At 45.8% G+C, this 21,851-nt stretch overlaps 1 protein-coding gene across 4 annotated transcripts in view; it reads left to right on the top strand.

Moving 5' to 3' along the window:
* CRACR2A (calcium release activated channel regulator 2A) overlaps window positions 1–21,851 on the top strand; it is a 953,477-nt gene that overhangs the window by 754,760 nt on the left and 176,866 nt on the right. For all 4 annotated transcript variants that reach the window (XM_069228394.1, XM_069228393.1, XM_069228396.1 and 1 more), the window contains 2 exons: window positions 18,387–18,432; window positions 21,456–21,538. In XM_069228394.1, coding sequence (XP_069084495.1) covers window positions 18,387–18,432; window positions 21,456–21,538 — 129 coding nt within the window. The remainder of the gene's footprint in view (window positions 1–18,386; window positions 18,433–21,455; window positions 21,539–21,851) is intronic.

Raw genomic sequence — 21,851 nt, 5'->3', positions numbered from 1 at the left:
CCCCTTTTGAGCCCTTAGATGCTGTGGATGTCGAGTTTGTCACCTTCAAGGTGGTGCTTTTGGTAGCTGTGACTTCCACTAGGTGTCTAGGGGAATTGATTGCCCTGTTGGCTCTGGAACCTTTTCTGTCCTTTACTGAGGATGGGGTGGTTTTGCACCTGGACTCTTCCTTTGTGCCTAAGGTACTGTGTCAGTTACATTGTTCTCAGGAAATCATTCTTCCAGCCTTGGGGGTAGGGAAGGAGGAGGATTCTGATCTCGACTGGTCTTTGTTGGACGTTAAGGGGGCCTTGTAATTGTATTTGGAATGGACTCAGCCTTTCCATAAGTCTGAGTCCCTCTTTGTCTCCATTGGGAGGTTGCTAAGGGTGAGCGGGCCTCTGGTGTTTCACTCAGCAGATGGATCAAGCAGGCTGTTGAACTTGCGTATTCTGTGTCAGGGGTGCCTCCTCAAGTGGGAGTCCAGGGATGGTCCACTAGGGGTGTTGGAGCATCTTGGACTGAGCTGTGTGTCAGTTCAGGAGATATGCAGAGCAGCCACCTGGGCTTCTGTGAATATATTTCTCAGACATTATAGGTTGCAACATGTCATGAGTTCTGAATCACATTTTGGAATGGGGATTCTGAGGGCCTGTTCTTAACTGTTTTTTGTTTGCTTTTCTCTGATGATTAAACACACTTTTGGGGTTCTGCAGATTTGGTGTCAGCTCCCTTTTTTGTTTACGTGTCAAGTATGCCTCGGCGGTTCAGAAAGCCGGCTTTTAGCAGCTTGGGTATACTCCACTTTGTGAGGAATTGGACGAGGACTAGAGGGACCTGGTGGTAATGCTTTATTACTTACTGGTAATCTTCATTTCTCCTGGTTCTGTTGTGCTTGTCCCATTCCTCACACCGCACTCCCTCCCGGTCTGCCGGCCTTCTGTGAGAGCGTAGTAGTACAGGAGGAATGCTGGGTAAGTACATTTAAGTACCACCTAGGGGAGAAGGGTGGGACAGGGGAGCCAGCATTCCTTGTGTTCTTTTTCCTGTCGTGGAGATGGATTATCTTCACTTTGTGAGGAATGGGACAAGGACAACAGGACCAGGAGTAATGAAGATTACCAGTAAGTAATAGAGCATTAATACCAATGCCCTTGTTTGCTCCATATTGACACCATTACAAACTTTAGTGCCCTTAGATTTTTAAGACTGTTAGGAATTGACTGCTTATACAGGTCACAGCCCACATTAAAGTACCAGATCAGTTACTTTTTTTATGCATCCATTCAGCTCTTTTAACCACAAGTTTGCCTATCAGCCATAATCTGCTTGTGCCGGCAAATCCATTGATTTGAAATGGCCTTCACTTATCGCATTGCCATAGTGTGCTCCACAACATATACACCACCCATCACATCTTTTCATGTGTGTTACCCCATACTTGAGATTCCTTTCTTCATGGGTGCTGTGAACCACAGTATGCGATCACACTTCACCATATATTCATTTAATACATCTTTATTTTATCTCACTTTTTTGTCAATTTCCTGTGTTCCTCCTTCTACTGTCTACCGTTGATTTCCAGCCTTGAAAAAGCCACTATGCTTGTGCATCACATAGGGCGAAACACTTTTTGGCGGATCAACCGGAAGTTTTCCAAGAAGATTTTTAAATGAGTTTGTTTAAAAAGCTATATGTAATTCAACCTGCACGGGTCTTACTAACTTTTATTACACCCTTAAAGTGTAACAAATTAAAATGTATGATTCTTGTATAACTCTGGTAGTTGCATCCTCATGTCATAAATACTGGACTTCAATAGGTGAAAGGGTTCTTACTTAGATTGGATGCACAACAGCATCACGAAAATAAATTAACCTTCTGTTTTATTGTTTACTTTAGGATGAGTGCCATTTACCCTAGAAGTCCCTACATTCACCCAACACCCTACAAGATTTTTGCAGTTTTGTATAGTGCAAGATTATTGAGCAAGTTACATGAGCATCAGATTACATTGCTCAAGGTCAGGTTCTTTTAAGGCATGTGGGGATTAAAGCGTGGATTTCGAGTTTGGTGGACAAGTTAATCCATCACAAACGTGATAGCACTTCCACCTTATAACAAGTGTTATAGTACATAATGCACTTGTAATAAGGCAGGCAGTTTGTGATGTACAGGACTCCGCTGCCTTTTGATTAGGTTTCAAGTTTACCAATACTAGATACATATCCATGGTGAAAATACATTGTATGGTACTTGCTACATAAAAAGTTATTTTTTTTCATTATAAGATTGGTGTGAATGCAGGTGTGGATTCACCGTTAGTGAAAATCATTTAATCTTCTATCAATGCATTCAAAAAGATCCCAAAATCTAAATCAGGTGTTTAGTGATTTGCTATTTGCCAAGAATCATACAATGTTGAGCTGACACTGGAACTTGAACCTGGTTCCTCAGTTCTAAAGTCAGTAGTGCTGGCCACTAGGCCACATTTCCTCCCTAAGATCGAAATTATCAGAGCAGGATAAGGCTGATAAGGTTACACCCTAACTGAATACATTTTCCTAGCTTTACTTGATCCTCCTGAACCTGCAAATAATGGAATTTATAACCCAAAAAGAAATAAAAATATCCTGAAAAGCATTATTTACTAGACAGGACCCATTCCCTTTGATACATGACAGTCTCGGCTTCTAGGCATTTTAAAAGCCAGTGCAACCGCAGGTCAAAGGTAAGCGTCTTAGACCATTTGACACCAGAGGACAGCTTCACTTCTACAGATTTTTCTTAACAACACAACACTTTCTGCTGGTCAACACCTCCTTCTGAAAGAGGAACACCTCACCTCATGCATTCAGGCTTCCAGGAGGTTTGATTTCCTCCTTTGGTTCAACTTGCTGTCTTTTTTCTATATTTCCTATCATCAAATCACGTGCACCTGGGGGATAGTATCAGGAGGTCAACAAGAAAAGGGCACAAACCAGAAGTGCTGATTGACCCTGAATCTACCCAAGACCAGCATGGCCATCAGAAAATTAGACGCTGTGCTGCTACACGAGGCGCTTGGGTAAATATGGCAACGAAACAAGGAAAGAAGGGGATAGATAGGCTGTGTCAGGAGGAAGTCTCAAATATAGCTCTAGGTGCCGGAGCGAGTAGGTCACTTTGGTTTAAGGAGGAGCTCAGAAAACGTCAAAGCTGAACCAGGACTCTGTAGAAAACATAAATAGGGATGGGGCGAAAGGAGAGAGCAAGCATCAACAGCAAGCTCACTAAAGAAGGGACATGAGGACGTGGAAAAAACAAGAATGTTACACAACAAAGAGAGGCCAGGAGTATACTATACAGAAAGTCAGATAAAGCCACCTACTCAAAAGGTTGTCAAGTAGAGTGATTTGTCTGATGGCCTTTTATAGTACTGCTGCTCAACATGACCTGGAAGGGCAACCACCACACGAAAGCAAGGCTGTGCAAAATGTGAAGAATAGTGTTTCTCATGCAAGATACCCCAACCGAAGATGGCTGCTGACATGCTTCTTACTCCATTTTCCTACTCGCCTCAATCTCTTTCTATTTTCAAAACGGCGATTGTGTGTTATAAGCAGTGTTTTTCCAACATACCGACTGCTTGCAGAACACACCGCCAGACAGGGTATGATTTCCATGACATCCAGTGCTTAAACCCTTGATGAATACTTTTCTCAGAAACAGCTTTTTGTAAGTATGTCATAACCCACAGCTTAGCGTGATGCTGTGATGTATGCTATATCCTGACAGACTGTGCCATTGCTGCCAGCTTACACTATTATATCTGGTTCTACAAGAGACAGATTTTGGAACGATCATGGCAAAAATCATACTATACAGTTCCATATTCATATAAGTAGAAGTTCATGTAACTAAATAGGGCAGTCTCTACTGCTACATTTATCTTAGTACATGGCAGTAGTTATTAGTTTAGTGCTCAACAGTTTACTGTTCAGGAAATTCCACAGCAGCAGAGGCAGCATTTGTACTCGACCAGATTGTACTTTTTTACACCTCTAAAGACTACGAGGACTGCTGCTGCCGGTTTCAACGTTTTACGAATGTTTATCGTTTGCGAACCTGTGTTCTGGTGTGAACTGTCCCCACGTGTGTCCGATTAGTTGAGTCAGATTGCTCTGCCTTAGCTGATCCCCATTCGTTCTGTCCCATTATGATGCGCACATTGATCTTTAAGTACCATATGTGACATTTGGTGGCTGTGGTGGCTGTTTAGCTATAGAGTGATGTTGATTCGTTTGCCAATAACCTATTGCACGAGAGGAGTGTAATGCCAATTGATTATCGTTGTTGTATCCACTGAGAATTATCTTTATCCAAGAGATATCTTTCAATTTAGTACTGTGTACATTGATTGATAGTCATCGTTCTGATCACCTCTCTCGCTTAGTCCTGACCAGTCCGTGCTATTAACTAAAAGTATATGCATTTAGAGCACCGAGAAGGAGCCTCGCAAGTTTATATGGAGATGGGCATAAGGACTCCAATAGCGTGTCAAATAAATGCAAGTTTAATTTTCCGTGTTCTACTAAATTGATATCTCTACACTAGGTGGCGCTGTTTCATACCTAACTGACAATTGCGCTACGACTTGCGCCAATTAGTATTGCAGTTTACATTATTTCAAGTTAAGCTAAAGGCAGCACATCACAATGATGTAAGTACTCTGATATTATAACTGTTTCACTGTCTTGAACACAATTATCCACTAATGTGCAAATAACTGAATATATTGGGTGTGCTTTCTTGGGGTTCGAATTAGTGTACGTAGAAGGGGACGGCCACTACCACGTTCAACTGTGATGTGTTGATCTTTTTGAATGCCTTGACAGAAGGTTAACAAATGGTTTTCACTAGCGATAAAAAAACACCCGTTTTTTAATGAAAAAGAATAATGCTTCATATAGCACGTACCATAAACCACATTTTCACCAGGGATATGTATGTAGTATTTGTAAAGGGCAAATCTAATCAGAAGGCAGCGGGATGCTGTAGAGGGTGAAATACAAGCATAAAGTCAATAGGGAGAGGTAGCCGGGTTATGGATGGTTAATACATTGTCATATAGTGCTCTTTCAAGAAATGCATCTTAAACTCTTTCCTAGATTGGAGAAGCTCCGGGGCAGTCCGGATGGATACAGGGATATCGGTCCAGGTCCTGGGCGCATAGACAGAAAATGCCTTCTGCCTTGTTTTTCCCTTTTTATACTTCTTGGTCTGAAATCTGATGGTGTCCTGTCTGTGGGTTGATTGAGAACCACCAGTGATGGCAAGCTCATCTTCACAATCTGTACGGGTGCTTTATAAATGGTTTCGAATATGATCTCGGCTGGTAAGGGAATTCAAGCGGGTTTTATTGGGATGGGGATGATGTGATCACATTTCTTCAGGCCCGGTATCAGAAATGCTCTGGCATGTAGGTGTCCTTACATGGTGCCAGTGTGTAGTCCGGGATGCCACAGAGCAGGGCATTACCACTATCCTGTTGCAAGAGTATGAGGGCTTGAACAGCAGTTCATAAGTCACTTTCTGAAAAAAACTGCTTCACTTTCTTTAGAAGAGAGAGTCGGTACTGAACCATCTTTGTTTTCTGGCAATATGTTCCTTGAGGGTGAGGTTGGAGTCCATGGTGAATCCAAGTGGCTTGGCATTAGTGATAGTTGGGGGTTTGAAGCTAGGTTTGTAGTGATTATTTTTTGATGTTCTTGGCAAATAACAGGAATAGTGTCTTGGTTGTGTTGAGCTTCCTGGATGTGTTGGATATTTAGGTGTGTGCAACAGCAGGAAGTTTTTGAGACAGCGGCTGTCTGTAGCAAAGAGGTCTTTCAAGTAGATGTTTGGATAATATGAGGTTTTATCACAGTATTAAATGGTGCTGTCAGAAATGGGGTTATTAACTTGGGAGAGCAAGAACCCTTATCAAATCAATATGCCCACTCTGGTTAGGTCGAAACACTGTTCTGAGAGAATCTCTGCAGAAAACCTAGTAGCAATGGCACAAGCGACAAATGACTCCCAGAGAAGGGTGTGCTATGTTCAAGAATTACCAACAATCTCGAAGTACAGAACACAACACAATCAAATTTGCAAATCAATATAGACAAATAGAGAGATTTTTTTAAGAGCAAAAAGACAATATCATAAAAATAGGTTAAGGAGAACCAGAAGTATGCATTTTTTAAGTTTCAAAGCCAAACATCACATAGAAAGTAGTCAACCACTATGTAAAAAACATATTTCATGATGAAAAGAGACAATTTCTAGCCAACCATGATGGAGAAAGGCTGGATACACCAGGAAGGTTGTCCCTGTCAAACGTTTTACCATCATACTGAGGCCCTCAGTACTGATGACCGCCAGCCTTGTGCCACGGACCCAGCAGTAAAGACTGAGGGGTTTGGCAGAAGCCAAACCTTCATAATGCCACCTGGCCCACCAGTGCGGTCACACCGACGCGGCCGGAGGTGAGCACCTCCAACCCGGTGGCAGGCATCAGCCTGCCAGCTGGATTACTAGGCTGCACACTGCAAGGCTTTCCGTGGCAGTCACCCTGCCATGAAAACCCTGGAGGAAACGCACCCGGCGACAGAAATTCCTATTCCTGTCATCGGCACACGCACACGTCCACACACATGCACACATGCACCCACACACATCTACACTCTTATAAACAAGCACCCCAATCAACCACGCACTCGCTACATACATCCCCCATTCACTCAGAGACACACTCAAACATGCACACTGAAACATGCATTCACGCACCGACAGGCACTCATGCACACCCATGCAAACGCGCACAAGAACACCACCATTCACTCACACACAAACATTCACATTCAATTGCATACAGGCATGCATTCATAACCCCTGCATACTCATACTACACCCCTCTCTGCATACTCGCACTCACACACTCACACACGCAGACACGCACACACAAACACACCCCCAACCGTACGCATCCATTCACACACCCGCACTCACACATACACATCCCCCTCATCTGCACACCTGCACACAGACACCCCCACTCACTCACACACACTCATACACCCCCATTCACACACATACATGCACTCATACACCCCCATTCGTACACACACACACGCACTCATACACCCCCATTCACACACATACACACACTCATACACCCCGGTTCGCACACATATACCCCCCCACCTTTCGGACAATCACTTTACCTTTTCCGGTGGGCTGATCGTCTGGGAGAGGATGGGTCCTGGCGGTTTTGCACCTCTAGCACCACCACACTAGCAAGACTCCGCCAAGCCGTATTATGGTTCATAATACGGCAGGTGGAGCCTTACTGCCGTGTCGGTGCTGGCGATCCAACCACCTCTTCGGAGTTGGACTTCCGCCCATAAATGGGCAGAAGTCCTCCAATGACTCCAAATCTAGCGGTCAGCAGACCTCCAGTACTGGTGGTCTGCCTGCTGCAGCAGCTTTGGTGGGCTTTGAAAAAGACTGCCAAAGTCATAATGAGGGCCTTTGTCTCCAGGTGCTGGGAAACCTATTTCTGGTCAATCCTGCAGCTCCTAACTCCTCAATCAGACTTCTGGGCACCAGACCTCTCTCTAGCCATGTTTTCTGCACAGTGCAGTCCTCTTTAGTCAGCTGGGACCTCTTGGAGACAGGAGTCCTCCTAATTTATGTGTCCAGAATTTGTAATCAGGAGGCCAGCCACTTGACCTACGGAGAGGAGATCCATTCCCTGAGTACCAGCAAGATTCAAGAGTCCACTTCTTACAGCAGCAGCCAGGTGTCAGGATTTTTTTTCCTGCTGGGCCTTCTTCTTCAGATAAAGTCTTCCCATATGCAGGAAAGGTCTGAGGAGGTGGTGGTTGAAGTGCCAGATTTATCCTGTGCACTAGTCAATGATTAGAGGAATTCAACCACCCATTCTTAACAATTTTCTCACAGTCTGCCACCAACTTTTGCAGCACTTCCTCTTTACCCTACTGTACAATTGCCAAGGAGCCCCCTATTTCAAGATAATGGGGAACCCAGCTGCCACCAAGCAGGCCTGTCTTCAGCTTCCTGGCCTCTCTCGTACCTGACAGGGTAAAACAGTTTTTCCCTTCTATTGTGGCTGGAACCTAGCTGTCTAGCAGGGACCTGGAGATAAATAAAATAAGTTCTCCTTGGCATCTGAAAGTCAAAGGAGGTCATGCTAAAGCTAAGCCTGTCATGTGTCCTGCCAACTGTTCTGTCCTTTGTCAGATAGCTAATCTCTGCTAAGTGGTCAGCTGTTTATACTCACTGGCCTTTCCTGGGCCCAGAGACAAACTACTGTCCTCTGAGCCAGAGATGTTACCTCTCCTAGCCAAGGATGTGTATTCCAGCTCAGGAAGTATGAACGGTAACAGAACCATTTTCCATCCTACTGTGACTGGGGATCAGTGGTCTAAGTGAGTCCTAAGAATGATAAAAGATGCACTCCCTTGCCTTATGAATGCATAAAAATAGGCTTTTCCCACATGGCAAAGGTATTTTTCCCTGCCATGTGTCACTGCAGTGCATTTAAAATGCAGCCTAGCCAGAGGTGCTTCTTGCAGAAACATATTTTTGTCTTACATGTGGTTGGTGTAAATAAACACTGCAGCCCACATGTGACATTTAACTGTCCATGCATAGGTGCACTTAGAGCACCATTCACAAGGGACTTATAGGGAAGTTATGTAGGCCTAGTGGGAAGTTGCAATGCACAGCATAAATTTTAGAGGGGAAGCACAGGCACTTTACTACTATTGCAGTGCTTAAGTGCACAAAATTCTAAATCCAGCAAATCCAGGCATGCAGACATTTGGGGACCACCACAAAAATGGGGTCATTTCTCATAGGTCCTAATTGTATCAACCTCAGAAGGATAACATGCTGCTCCTCCCCTTTGGGGATTTTAAAACATGACCAGCAGGACTCTAATGAGGTGCTGATCTCTCTGAGCATTTTTTTCTTGAAAATAATTTACAATTTCTTCTGTGATGGGTTCTGCATATATAAGCTGCTTTGCAAATCTGGAGAGTACACAGGAGGGCTCCGCCTCGCATAGGGCTGTGTAAATAGTAGCTTATTTTTTTTCATTAGAGACAGGCTCAGAGAAAATTCAGTTGCAAATGGTCATTGATTTATAGACCATAGGTAGTTGACATTTTTGACCTGGCCTCTATATGGTGGTTTGACATAGCTCCAACAGGACTGCAGGTATAAAACATCATATAATTCAATAGATTATATAAATGACTCATGAAATCTGCACATATACCAAATTAGAAGTCTAAAAATGTTTATTAACAAAAACAATAATCTGTAGACCACAGAACCGAGGGTTCCTGGTGCACCCTGTGAGCATAAAAGCTGAAGCGAACAGATGTAGAATGCAAACGTACATGTTTTTAATCCACAGGGCTCCGAAGGAATTCATGTGAGAAAACCAAAACAAAAGAGCTATGTATATGTAGAAAATGAAATCGGGGAAAAGTACTTGTTTGACTTTTTGCCTTACGCAGGGTCATCCCCAGTCTTTTTGCCTCCTTCCTCCTGGTTTTTCTGACCTCTCGCTGTTGGCTCTAGGACTCTGAGCACTTTATCACTGCTGACCAGTGCTAAAGTGCAGGTGCTCTCCCATCTAAAGTTGGTATGATTGGCTTATACCTAATTGGCATATTTAATTTACCTATAAGTCCCTTGTACAGTGGTATCTCTATACCCAGGGCCTGTAAATTAAATACTACTAGTGGGCCTGCAGCGCTGCTTGCGCCACCCACTGAAGTAGACTTTCAAACCTGTCTCAGGCCTGCTAGCGCAGGGGATTGTGTGTGCAGTTTTCTGCCACAGGGACCTGGCATCTAAATTTACTTGCCAGGCCCAGAACTCCCCTTTTACTACATGTAAGTCACCCCTAAGGTACACCGTAGCTAGCCCTATGGGCAGGGTGCCATGTATGTAGAAAGGCAGGACATGTGCCATATTGCATGGCCTGTCCTAGTAGTGACAAACAGCCTAACTTGGTGTCTCACTGCTGTGAGTGCTGCCTTCTCATAGGATTGCATTAGAAATGCCCTGCCTTATGTGTAAGGGGTATTGTCTGATTTATGAGGGGTAGCGTAGGCGTGTTTGGTATGGTTGTGATGGTGATAATAAATGCTGCTTACTGGTGTGGGTGTATGTTTTATTACTATCACAGAAATGCCACTTCTAGAAAGTGCGCATTTTTCTGTGCTTATGACTCTGGTGTTTTGCAGCTTGACTCCAATCCACGTCTGGGCAGAGTGACAGTTGGGGCTTTGTGCATACTTTTCAGACAGCCTGTACACAGGGAGGGTGGAGGTGTCACAGAGGTGCATCTGCATACTGAATAGTCTTCCTGGGCTGAGAGAAGGGAGAGGCATGGCACACCTGCATTTGTAAAGACTGTGCCCTGGCCTCACACAATAGGGTCGTTAACCCCCCAATGATGTTTGGAGCCTGTGCTGAAAGGAGAGAGAGGGCACTCCCAGAACCAGTTGTAACTGGCTGGAACCTTCTCTCCCTACCATTGTAAAACACTGTAAGAACTGACTCTAAACACAGGGGAATTTTCCCCACAATTTGGAGACTCTTGGAATCATCTTGGAACTGGACACCAAAGGCTGAAAGGGTTCACCAGGAACCGACACGGACTGCTGCTGCTGTGCTGACCTGTGACCTGCCTGGTCACTGTGAAGGACTTGCCACTTGCTGCCTTTCCCTTGTGCTGGCCTGTAGCTGGGCCCTCCACCTGAGGACCTTGTCTTAAGATTCTGCTCCCCAGGGGCAGGGTGCTGTGGCCCCTGACCCCTGCATCCATTTCTTCACGAGGGGTGCTTCTCTGTGGTTGCGGCTGCCATAGCGCTGATTGCAGCGCGCTTATGGACCCTTGGGAGCTAGTAGGCTCCTTGCTGCATTGTGCCCCTTTAAATAAGATCACCGCAGCGGACCGGGAAGCTGGAAGAACACTTGCGCACCGCATCGGGTGCAGGCGAGTGTCTGCTCGGGCCCCAGGAGGGGTCTGATCTTCTTGTGGCTTCACGGCAGGACCAGGGGAAGGCGCAGGGAGTGCCCCCTTCCCCCTGGCCTCTGCGTTAGGAGCAGGCTGTTCCTTTTCTGCTGTTAGGTAAAACGGGCATTATTGTGGGTCCCCCCCTTGGTGGAGTTGCCAGTGGAGGCCCGAGGGGCCCCCCAGAGATTGTGGGTCCCAGGAGGGGCCTGTCATTAAACCGGAGGGGGTGCGTGGTGCCCCCCTCCTGCCCTAAGTTGTTTTTGCTGGCTTTGGCCCCCCTCGTGAGGGCCGGTTGAGGCCCTGGGGGGCCCCCAGTAATCACGGTCCCCGGAGGAGCCTGGCTATAAAAGAGAGGAGGTGCATGTCGCCCTCCTCTGACCCCAGAGTATAAGGGAGGCCCCCGTTTTGTGCATAGGAGCGCCGGGGGCCCCATTGTTCACCTTCTAGGCATTGGAGGTGTCTTCATCCAACCAGGTACTGTTTAAAGGACCAATATAGTTGCAATCCAAAGTTCTTTCTACAGACATTTGTTTGATTCATATATTACCTACCTGTATTTGATGTTTTTACATATGTGTATGCAAATGTTCCTTTTATGGACATGCTTGCTAATATGTTTTTCTAACTTGCCATATGTTTTCTAATGTTCCTACTATGGGCATTTTATGATATTCTTATGACAAGTGCTGTGATGTAATAACGTGTTTTCCTGACTACTGCTTATGTTGCAGAATACTGAGTAACCTGTGTGTTATGTGTGACTACTGCTAGGTTGCAGAGTAACTAATGTGTAACGTTCTGACAACTGCTAAGGTAGCATGATAGTACTGATATGTGAAGTTTGGTCTGATAATTGCCTTGGGTACAATACAGTATATTTTCATATAATCTGGTGTTGTGTTTCCTTTGTGGTGGGGATATTGCGTCACGTGTGTTGTGTGTGTTGTGCAAACGCTTTACACATTGCCTCTGGGTTAAGCCTGACTGCTTGTGCCAAGCTACCAAGGGGGTGAGCAGGGGTTATCTTGGACGTGTAACTCCCTTGCCCTGACTAGAGTGGGTAATTTCTGCCTGGCTGAGGTGCATACCCTAGCCAACCAGAAACCCCATTTCTAACATTGGTGGCAGCGGTGAGGATAGGACTTGCGCTTGCACAATACCATTGTGACTCATTATTTCACTACAAGGATTGCGTTTAGACAATCACATGTTTGGCTTCTCTTAACTTTCTCTCTTTGGTCATTTTTCCTGTTTTCAGTTCTCACGCTTGGGTATTGTGGTTGTCACATTTGAGTTAATTTTACCTTTTCAAGATGGGGCTTACCTTTGATTTAGAGGACCTGCCGTTTTACACGCAGGAGGAATTAGAGGGGTTCTGTAGAGAGAGAGGGCTGCCTGTAGAAGGGGACCTCAGGAGATCTCTGAATTTCTTTGAAAGGTTTGTGACATATACCCAGGAAGGGAGTGTGCTTAGGGGGTACCCAGAGGATCCTGAGTGTAGGGATGGTTCCCAATGGGAGGGCTCCCAGACATCATCCCTAGAGAGTGGTAGAGAGACTGATCAGGAGGGTGAGAATGACCGGTTGGGGACGCCAGTTGACAGGGAAGGCCCCAGTGATAGGGAGTCCCATGCTGGGTCCAGTGTAAGAAGCAGGGCTACCTCTCATTCCTTGACACCTTGTGAGTTAAGAGATAGGTGGGAAGAGAGGGACCTGAAGTTGCAGTTAGCGCGCCTAGCTGTTGAGGAGAGAAGGGCTGAGGTAGAGAAGGCCTTAGTACAGGAGAGAATGGCAGAGCCAGAGAGGGCCTTTGCCAGAGAAAGACTCGCTCTAGAGCGCAGTCTGAAGGTTCTGGACTCACCAGCGCTGCAGGTGGAGTCCAGTGGTGGCAGCAATGTACAGTGCTGTAGCAAAGATGTTCCACACATACCCATAGATCTGGTACCTAGGTTCTAAGAGGGGGGTGACATACGTCAGTGGTTAAAGGAATATGAGAGGGCTCTGGTAGAGCGCAGGATCCCTGAGAAGGATTGGGGAACTGGCCTAGGGAGCTTTATTCCTGAGGAGGGGAGGGATGCCCTACTGACTCTAGAAGAGATTGACAGGGAGGGGTACTCCGCTGTAAAGAATGCACTGATTGTGAAGTATGGTTTTTCCCCTGAGGAATACAGAAAAAGGTTTAGGGGTGGTAAGAAACTGTCCCACCAGTCTTGGGAGGAGTTTGTGGAGGATTGCTGCATTGCACTAGATGGATGGGTGAAGGGTAGCACAGTAAACAATTTTGAAGGGCTGTTTAATCTGATTGTCAGAGAGCACCTGCTTCGTTGTTGTTTTTCAGAGTTATGCCAACACTTGTCAGTGTGTGAGCTCCCCTACCCCATGGAGCTTGCAAAGGAGGCAGACTTCTGGTTGCGTACCAGAGGGTCTGGTGAGGCATTAGGGGGTGTTCCTAATGAGAGTGGTCTAGGTGTTTCCCAACCAGGTGTGGTGGGAAAGGCTTGTGTCCCAGGTAGGTCCCAGTGTATTGGGGCGGGTAAGGCACCCCATGTCCAGTCTCAGAGGAGAGGGAATGGGGTTGGGCTGAGGCCCAGGGTACCTGAGCTCCAGTCCCAGGTCCTGGAGGGTTCCATGAGTGAACGCCAGGAGGTGAGCCTAGCCTGTGCCGTAGGGCCAGCTGTTCAGAAGGATTGCATTTTGTCATTAGGACTTGGGCGGGTGGCTGGAGATAGCGTTCCGCCGGTCCTGGTGTCTGGTAGTCTCGCTCTACAGCAGAGGAGGCGGAAATCCAGGCATAGGGTTGAGAGGGGGCTGCGGTCCCCAGTGGAGAACCTGGAGGGTCAGGGGTCAGCTCTGAGAGCAGAGCCCCCCAGGAATGACCTTGGTGAGACCATTTCTGGGCTGGGGGGAATCCAGACTCTGTCAGATGGGCAGAGGTCAGGAGACCTGCGCCAGCCAGACTCTTGTGTGGCCCTTGGGGAAGGTGTTTCCCCTGTGGGGGGTAGGTGTGCCCCCCAGGAAGTCCTGGTGCGCCAGGCAGTGGTTCAACCGTAGGGTAGTGACTCTGGGTTGGATTGCCAGATTCAGGGGGTAAGCTCTGATCTGGTAGGGGGTAGGTGTGCTCCCAAGGAGGTCCTGGTCTGCTGGGCAATGGTCCAGCCTAAGGGTGTCGTCCCTGGACTAGATAGACAGGTTCAGGGGGTAAACTCTGACCAGGTTGGGGGGAGCGGTTAGTGTACTCACCCCCGTGTGAAACTTCTGGTGTCTTCTCCTGAGGTGGGGAGACGCAGGACTCTGGAAGTGGGGTTCAGGGAGGGGGAAGCCCGCCCCGGACCCCGGTGCAAGCCAAGGGTGTCATCCCTAGGTTGGGTGGTCAGTCACCAGGTAGTGATCCTGGGCTGGCGAGAAAGTTGTGCAGGGCTGCTGTACCCAGCACCCTGGCAAGTGTGGATTCTGGTGATACCCCTCCTAGGAGAGGAGGACGGGATCCTAGACGGAGGGGTAGAGGGAGGAGAGCCTCGCCTCTAGCCCCAGTAGAACCTATGGGTGCGGGCCCTAGGTTGGCGGATCAGTGGCACGGTAGAGCCCCTGAACTGATTGGAAATGGAGTGGAGACAGGTTGCTTTGCACCTGGGGCTACCGCCCCCCACTCATTATGGTTTCAGAGACCAGAGGACCCTAGATGGCCTGGGCCTGGTTCTGGCCATTGGCAGCTAGAGAACCCCCGTGGATTGGTCTAGGCAGCCTGGGAAGCATTGACAGAGAGATCCAAGTGGAGTCAGGAAGGCGTAGAACTGGAACATGCCCCTGCTGTTGTGGGCCTGGGTCCTTGTTCTATCGCCCCAATCAGGGAAGTACATCAAGGTATTGATTGTTCTCCCCTGGCTTTTGGCTGGTAGGGGGTTGTGTTGGACTTTTTGCCTTACGCAGGGTCATCCCCAGTCTTTTTGCCTCCTTCCTCCTGGTTTTTCTGACCTCTCGCTGTTGGCTCTAGGACTCTGAGCACTTTATCACTGCTGACCAGTGCTAAAGTGCAGGTGCTCTCCCATCTAAAGTTGGTATGATTGGCTTATACCTAATTGGCACATTTAATTTACCTATAAGTCCCTTGTACAGTGGTATCTCTATACCCAGGGCCTGTAAATTAAATACTACTAGTGGGCCTGCAGCGCTGCTTGCGCCACCCACTGAAGTAGACTTTCAAACCTGTCTCAGGCCTGCTAGCGCAGGGCCTGTGTGCGCAGTTTTCTGCCACAGGGACCTGGCATCTAAATTTACTTGCCAGGCCCAGAACTCCCCTTTTACTACATGTAAGTCACCCCTAAGGTACGCCGTAGCTAGCCCTATGGGCAGGGTGCCATGTATGTAGAAAGGCAGGACATGTGCCATATTGCATGGCCTGTCCTAGTAGTGACAAACAGCCTAACTTGGTGTCTCACTGCTGTGAGTGCTGCCTTCTCATATGATTGCATTAGAAATGCCCTGCCTTATGTATAAGGGGTATTGTCTGATTTATGAGGGGTAGCGTAGGCGTGTTTGGTATGGTTGTGATGGTGATAATAAATGCTGCTTACTGGTGTGGGTGTATTTTTTATTACTATCACAGAAATGCCACTTCTAGAAAGTGCGCATTTATCTGTGCTTATGACTCTGGTGTTTTGCAGCTTGACTCCAATCCACGTCTGGGCAGAGTGACAGTTGGGGCTTTGTGCATACTTTTCAAACAGCCTGTACACAGGGAGGGTGGAGGTGTCACAGAGGTGCATCTGCATACTGAATAGTCTTCCTGGGCTGAGAGAAGGGAGAGGCGGGGCACACCTGCATTTGTAAAGACTGTGCCCTGGCCTCACACAATAGGGTTGTTAACCCCCCACTGATGTTTGGAGCCTGTGCTGAAAGGAGAGAGGGGGCACTCCCAGAACCATTTGTAACTGGCTGGAACCTCCTCTCCCTACCATTGTAAAACACTGTAAGAACTGACTATAAGTACAGGGGAATTTTCCCCACAATTTGGAGACTCTTGGAATCATCTTGGAACTGGACACCAAAGGCTGAAAGGACTCACCAGGAACCGCCATGGACTGCTGCTGCTGTGCTGACCTGTGACCTGCCTGGTCACTGTGAAGGACTTGCCACTTGCTGCCTTTCCCTTGTGCTGGCCTGTAGCTGGGCCCTCCACCTGAGTACCTTGTCTTAAGATTCTGCTCCCCAGGGGCAGGGTGCTGTGCCCCCTGACCCCTGCATCCATTTCTTCACGAGGGGTACTTCTCCGTGGTTGCGGCTGCCATAGCGCTGATTGCAGCGCGCTTATGGAGCCTTGGGAGCTCGTAGGCTCCTTGCTGCATTGTGCCCCTTTAAATAAGATCACCGCAGCGGACCGGGAAGCTGGAAGAACACTCGCGCACTGCATCGGGTGCAGGCGTGTGTCGGCTCGGGCCCCAGGAGGGGTCTGATCTTCTTGTGGCTTCACGGCAGGACCAGGGGAAGGCGCGGGGAGTGCCCCCGTCCCCCTGGCCTCTGCGTTAGGAGCAGGATGCTCCTTTTCTGCTGTTAGGTAAAACGGGCATTATTGTGCCCCCCCCCCCTTGGTGGAAGGGCCAGTGGAGGCCTGAGGGGGCCCCCAGAGATCGTGGGTCCCGGGAGGGGTCTGTCATTAAACCGGAGGGGGTGCGTGGTGCCCCCCTCCTGCCCTAAGTTGTTTTTGCTGGCTTTGGCCCCACTCGTGAGAGCCAGTTGAGGCCCTGGGGGGCCCCCAGTAATCACGGTCCCCGGAGGAGCCTGTCTATAAAAGAGAGGAGGTGCATGTCGCCCTCCTCTGATACCAGAGTATAAGGGAGGCCCCCGTTTTGCGCATAGGAGCGCCGGGGGCCCCATTGTTCACCTTCTAGGCACTGGAGGTGCCTTCATCCAACCAGGTACTGTTTAAAGGACCAATATAGTTGCAATCCAAAGTTCTTTCTACAGACATTTGTTTGATTCATATATTACCTACCTGTGTTTGATGTTTTTACATATGTGTATGCAAATGTTCCTTTTATGGACATGCTTGCTAATATGTTTTTCTAACTTGCCAAATGTTTTCTAATGTTGCTACTATGGGCATTTTATGATACTCTTATGACAAGTACTGTGATGTAATAACGTGTTTTCCTGACTACTGCTTATGTTGCAGAATACTGAGTAACCTGTGTGTTATGTGTGACTACTGCTAGGTTGCAGAGTAACTAATGTGTAACGTTCTGACAAGTGCTAAGGTAGCAGGATAGTACTGATATGTGAAGTTTGGTCCGATAATTGCCTTGGGTACAATACAGTATATTTTCATATAATCTGGTGTTGTGTTTCCTTTGTGGTGGGGATATTGCGTCACGTGTGTTGTGCAAACGCTTTACACATTCCCTCTGGGTTAAGCGTGACTGCTCGTGCCAAGCTACCAAGGGGGTGAGCAGGGGTTATCTTGGACGTGTAACTCCCTTGCCCTGACTAGAGTGGGTAAGTTGTGCCTGGCTGAGGTGCATACCATAGCCAACCAGAAACCCCATTTCTAACAGTACTCACTTAACCTTCAACTTGATACAAAAATGTAAGCTTGTCACGCCTGAGCCAGCTCATGTTCACCTACCAGGCCAGGCATGAGAGTGAGGGTTTGCGCATCAGAGAAAGGTGCCACTTGATACAATGTGGCTGTTACTATTATGCTACACTATGGCAATATTTTTAACTTGCACAAAGTGTTAAAGGTGCCCAAAAATAATAGCTTTCTTTGTGATGTCATTGTTTACCAGCTAATGGAGCAAAGGGGTGAATTTATAACATTCAGTTGGTGATAGCAGGTTTCATATGTATAGTTTACCTTGCACATGTGTTATACAGTACTTTCACGGTCAATCATTTTTGCGATTACATAGGAGCAATTTCTACCACCCTTTGTTAGGTCTTCAAGCAACAGTGGGGTTAGAACATCTGCATTATTTTAAAGGAGGGTTAAGTAGTGGAGGCATGCGAAGGGTTGTGCGGAGGCAGGAATTACTTTGGATTTAATGGATTTACACGGAGATGTAGGTCGAGCGATTGAAACGGGTTTAATTTGTTACATTCGACTTTGGACTTGTAAACTGTTTGGAAGCAAAGGTAAGTATGGGCCCAAAACACAAAATTGTTGCTGTTGAGTTAGTGACTTATTATTGAAGTGCTTCTGGTTTTTACTGATAGCAGTACTACAAGAGTAAGTAAATACAAAATCTTTGGGAATCAGGCCCTATTTATTTTGTTTAGTAATTTATTTTGAATATAACTGTTCACGTTGTCTTTCATTTTATTTCTTACAGGGAAACAAACAAACACCTGAGAGATGAACGTGATAGCTGTTTACAGGTATTTAGAGACTGCAACTACATATAGTGGGGTCAATAATTAATTTAAGTCGGCTTATTTCTGTTGCTTTGCACCAACAATTATTTCTAAACACCAGCGCGTATTTATGAGAGTTCACCAAATAGTGGCACTGTGCAAACATGCAGCCATCCAGTTAAATCCCAATACCTTTCCCAGACATGGAGAAACCATTACTTTACTGGTTTTTACATCACCCTCCCTTGCTGGAGTCGATAAACGATATGCCTCCTTCAAAGTCTCCAAACATGTCGCTGTCCATGAGCTCAGTGTGTTGTAAAAGGAGAGCGCTCCGGTCCTCAATCAGTAACACACACTTCCACACACCTGCAGGGAGGTGGGCCTACATTCTTAAAACAAGCTGACTCTGAGAAAAGATCAATTACTGTACTGTAACGTTCAGTCCTTCATTTTACATGTGTTTATTCTTGATTGTAAGAGGACTGTGACGAAAGGAGATTTTCTTTGCAGGTGAGGTATTCGCTCATAATGAGTTGATTTATTCAACATGGCTTTAAGAAAACGTGTAGAGTTGTCAGTAAGGTGGCAAGTGAGATTCACTGCCACTGAGGGTAAAATCATGCAGTTGGTGGGCAGCAACTCTGATAAACAGTTGGAGTAATACCTATTTAAAGCTTTACAGAAAGGAAATTGTTATCTTTTGGGGTGCTTTCGACAGTGACCCCAGGATGAGGGTCAGAACAACAAACACTAATGCCGGCAAAACGTTATGCAAATGGGTGGCTTCCTTCTGACGATGGCCTTAGTGTGATTGGATGGTGATTTTATACGGAGCAGTTGGTGAAGGATATAGTTGGTGCTTTCATGAAGGGGTTTGGTGCAGGTGTTGTCACTTACTCCCATCCCCCTAGGTTTCTATTGACGTTTTACTTTTAGCAGTTTTGCCATGGGCATATTAATGATCTCCCTGTTTTCTGTGTTCATGTGGTAACTATCTGTGTGTATTTTGGGGTCTTGTTACGTTTGGCATACTTTGAGTGACCGTGTTCTCCAGTTATGTATTTTAATATTTATTTTTCAATCTGTGTGCGCGCTTGTGTGTGGGTGTGTTTGAGTGTGTATGTGTGTGTGAGTTTGGGTGTGTGTGTTGTTATGGTACCAACAGTGGGTGTTAACTTTTGTATAATTTACTTTGATTGCTATTTTGCTTACTTGCTAATGTTAGGCCTAGCATTCTTTGGTGTCTATATGACTTAACAACCGTTCTATATGTGACCATGTGTGGTGTATGAATTTCTTAACGAAAGGGTGGCTGTAGCTATGAGCGTATTTGACATGTAGCTCTACTTAAGTAGTAGTGAGTATAACCCTTCTGATTTGGGCTTGCTGACACTTTTGGAGGTGCCTTAGTGGATTTGCTTACCCCTCCCTATATCCCTGATTTATTGTCCTCTAGCCACATCTATTTTGGAGGAGATATCTCCTATTTTAGCATACCTCTCCTTCCACTTGCACATTTAACCTTAATAGTAGAAGTACGTTTTTAGGTCCAGATTATTCTGCATACACAGAAAGTCAACCTATTTCCTCACATACATTTCTGAATGGGCATTTGTGACTTGCCATTACATGTGCACTGCAAATGCTTAGGCCCTCATTAGGAGTGGCCTGGTAAATGAACTGAATTTATTGCCCTGCCAGCATTGTCAAAACTGAGGGCACCAGTAATTCTGACGGGTGGGGAAAATTTGGCTTTGTACAAGTTGGACCCTGCGGGTTCATTACGAAATGAGGATTTACTGGGGAAATCAATAATTCTGAGTCTGATTCTCTTGATGATTCGTCATTTCTCTTTGTAATTTCACAGCATGGCATTTTCAGCAGCTGCAATCTCAGGTTGAATGTAGAGGAATCAGTAGTGTTCCTGTGGATCTGATATGAATGCTGTTTCCGGCTCCCTCAGAATTAAGTGACCATTCATAATGACAGCATAGATGTACTAATTCATTTGTATGGAGATATTTTTGTAAACTGGGCTGTATATTTTTAGAAAGTGAAAATATTTGCTTAAGCATACCGCTAACGTTTTTCGATATAGCAAAATGTCAGCTAAATTCCTTGTTTCTAAATGGTTCCTAAATCTCTAAGAAATATTGCTGATTGTAACAGGGAGGATGTGACGAGCTATTTGCAGAACCCAATTAATTGGAATATCATTGTTAGAAAAACTGTTATGCAATTAAAAAATGACAAGGAAATGAATAGCTTACATCGCATAACGTAACATAAGAACATTGACTTTTAAGGAAAGACAGTATATCTGGAGAAATTAACAATGCTATTTTTTATTCCAAAGCCATCGTCAGAGGAGAAAGTTCCCGATGCCTTGCATAAGCTGTATCTACTAATGCTAGCTGCAGATCCCAACCCAGAGAGCTACGCCTCAGGCCTCTGCAGCCTTGATTTGCCCAATGCACTCCCACCTATCACTATTTACCCTCTTTCATAATTCGTTCTCCTCATGTAAGGAATCTGACAAGTCTGAAATGTAATAGAAGAAACACTTGTAGCTTTGCCTTTTCATCTGTTAGCTGCCAGTCTTGTATCATTTGGGATGCATATCTGTGAACAGCCAATCTTTGTACCTGTGGAGCGCCGCAGTGATTATGTTAGATTCATAGAGAGATGCTTGACTAGACATCATTCACAAAGCCGAGCCACGCTTGGTTTCTATGGCGAGAAAAGCAGGTTTCTGGCACTGTGAAGGCTTGAAGATTTGTTAATTGTCACATACCGCGCTTCAAGCAAATAATTGATCAAGTTGCTTAATAGTTTAAAATACTTTATGCATCTTATATTTTGAATTTATGGTAGGATTTGGTAAAAAAAAAACGATGTTCCAAAGAAAGGCCGATTTAATGTTATGCACAAATTGCCTTTTGTTGTTTTATGGAGATTATTGTAAAGCCAACTGCTCGCTGTGAATTAAAGAGTTTTAAAAAATAACTTTAACCCTGACGATTGATCATTTTTATTTTTCTCAGAACCCCAAAACAGTTGGAAGAAAAGCTATGAGATCTGGTTCAATAATCGGAAAATATTTGGACAGTAAAACAACATTCAAGAGGTACTATAATTTTCTTTCTTATTGCTGTCACAATAATATTCCTAAATTTTTCTTTGCATATTTTCCCTGCATGGATTATCTTTGTTACTTTTTTAGTCTATTATTGCACTCGCCTTTGTAAGAAAAAAAAAAGAAAACAACTATTGGCCTAAAAAAGGGAAACACAGGCAGGTAGTAAAAGGACTTCTCATCAGTAGGGGTCTGTCTTGCATAGACATATTCTTCGCTCCTACTGGTCCACTTTGTGGCATACATATATTGGGAGTATGATGTGTGGGGCATCTTTGGTGGAGAAATAATGTCTGAGTGCTTT

This window comes from Pleurodeles waltl, chromosome 4_1 (assembly GCF_031143425.1).
Source record: "Pleurodeles waltl isolate 20211129_DDA chromosome 4_1, aPleWal1.hap1.20221129, whole genome shotgun sequence".
Taxonomy (NCBI): Eukaryota; Metazoa; Chordata; class Amphibia; order Caudata; family Salamandridae; genus Pleurodeles; species Pleurodeles waltl.
This window is presented reverse-complemented; position numbering and strand designations above follow the sequence as displayed.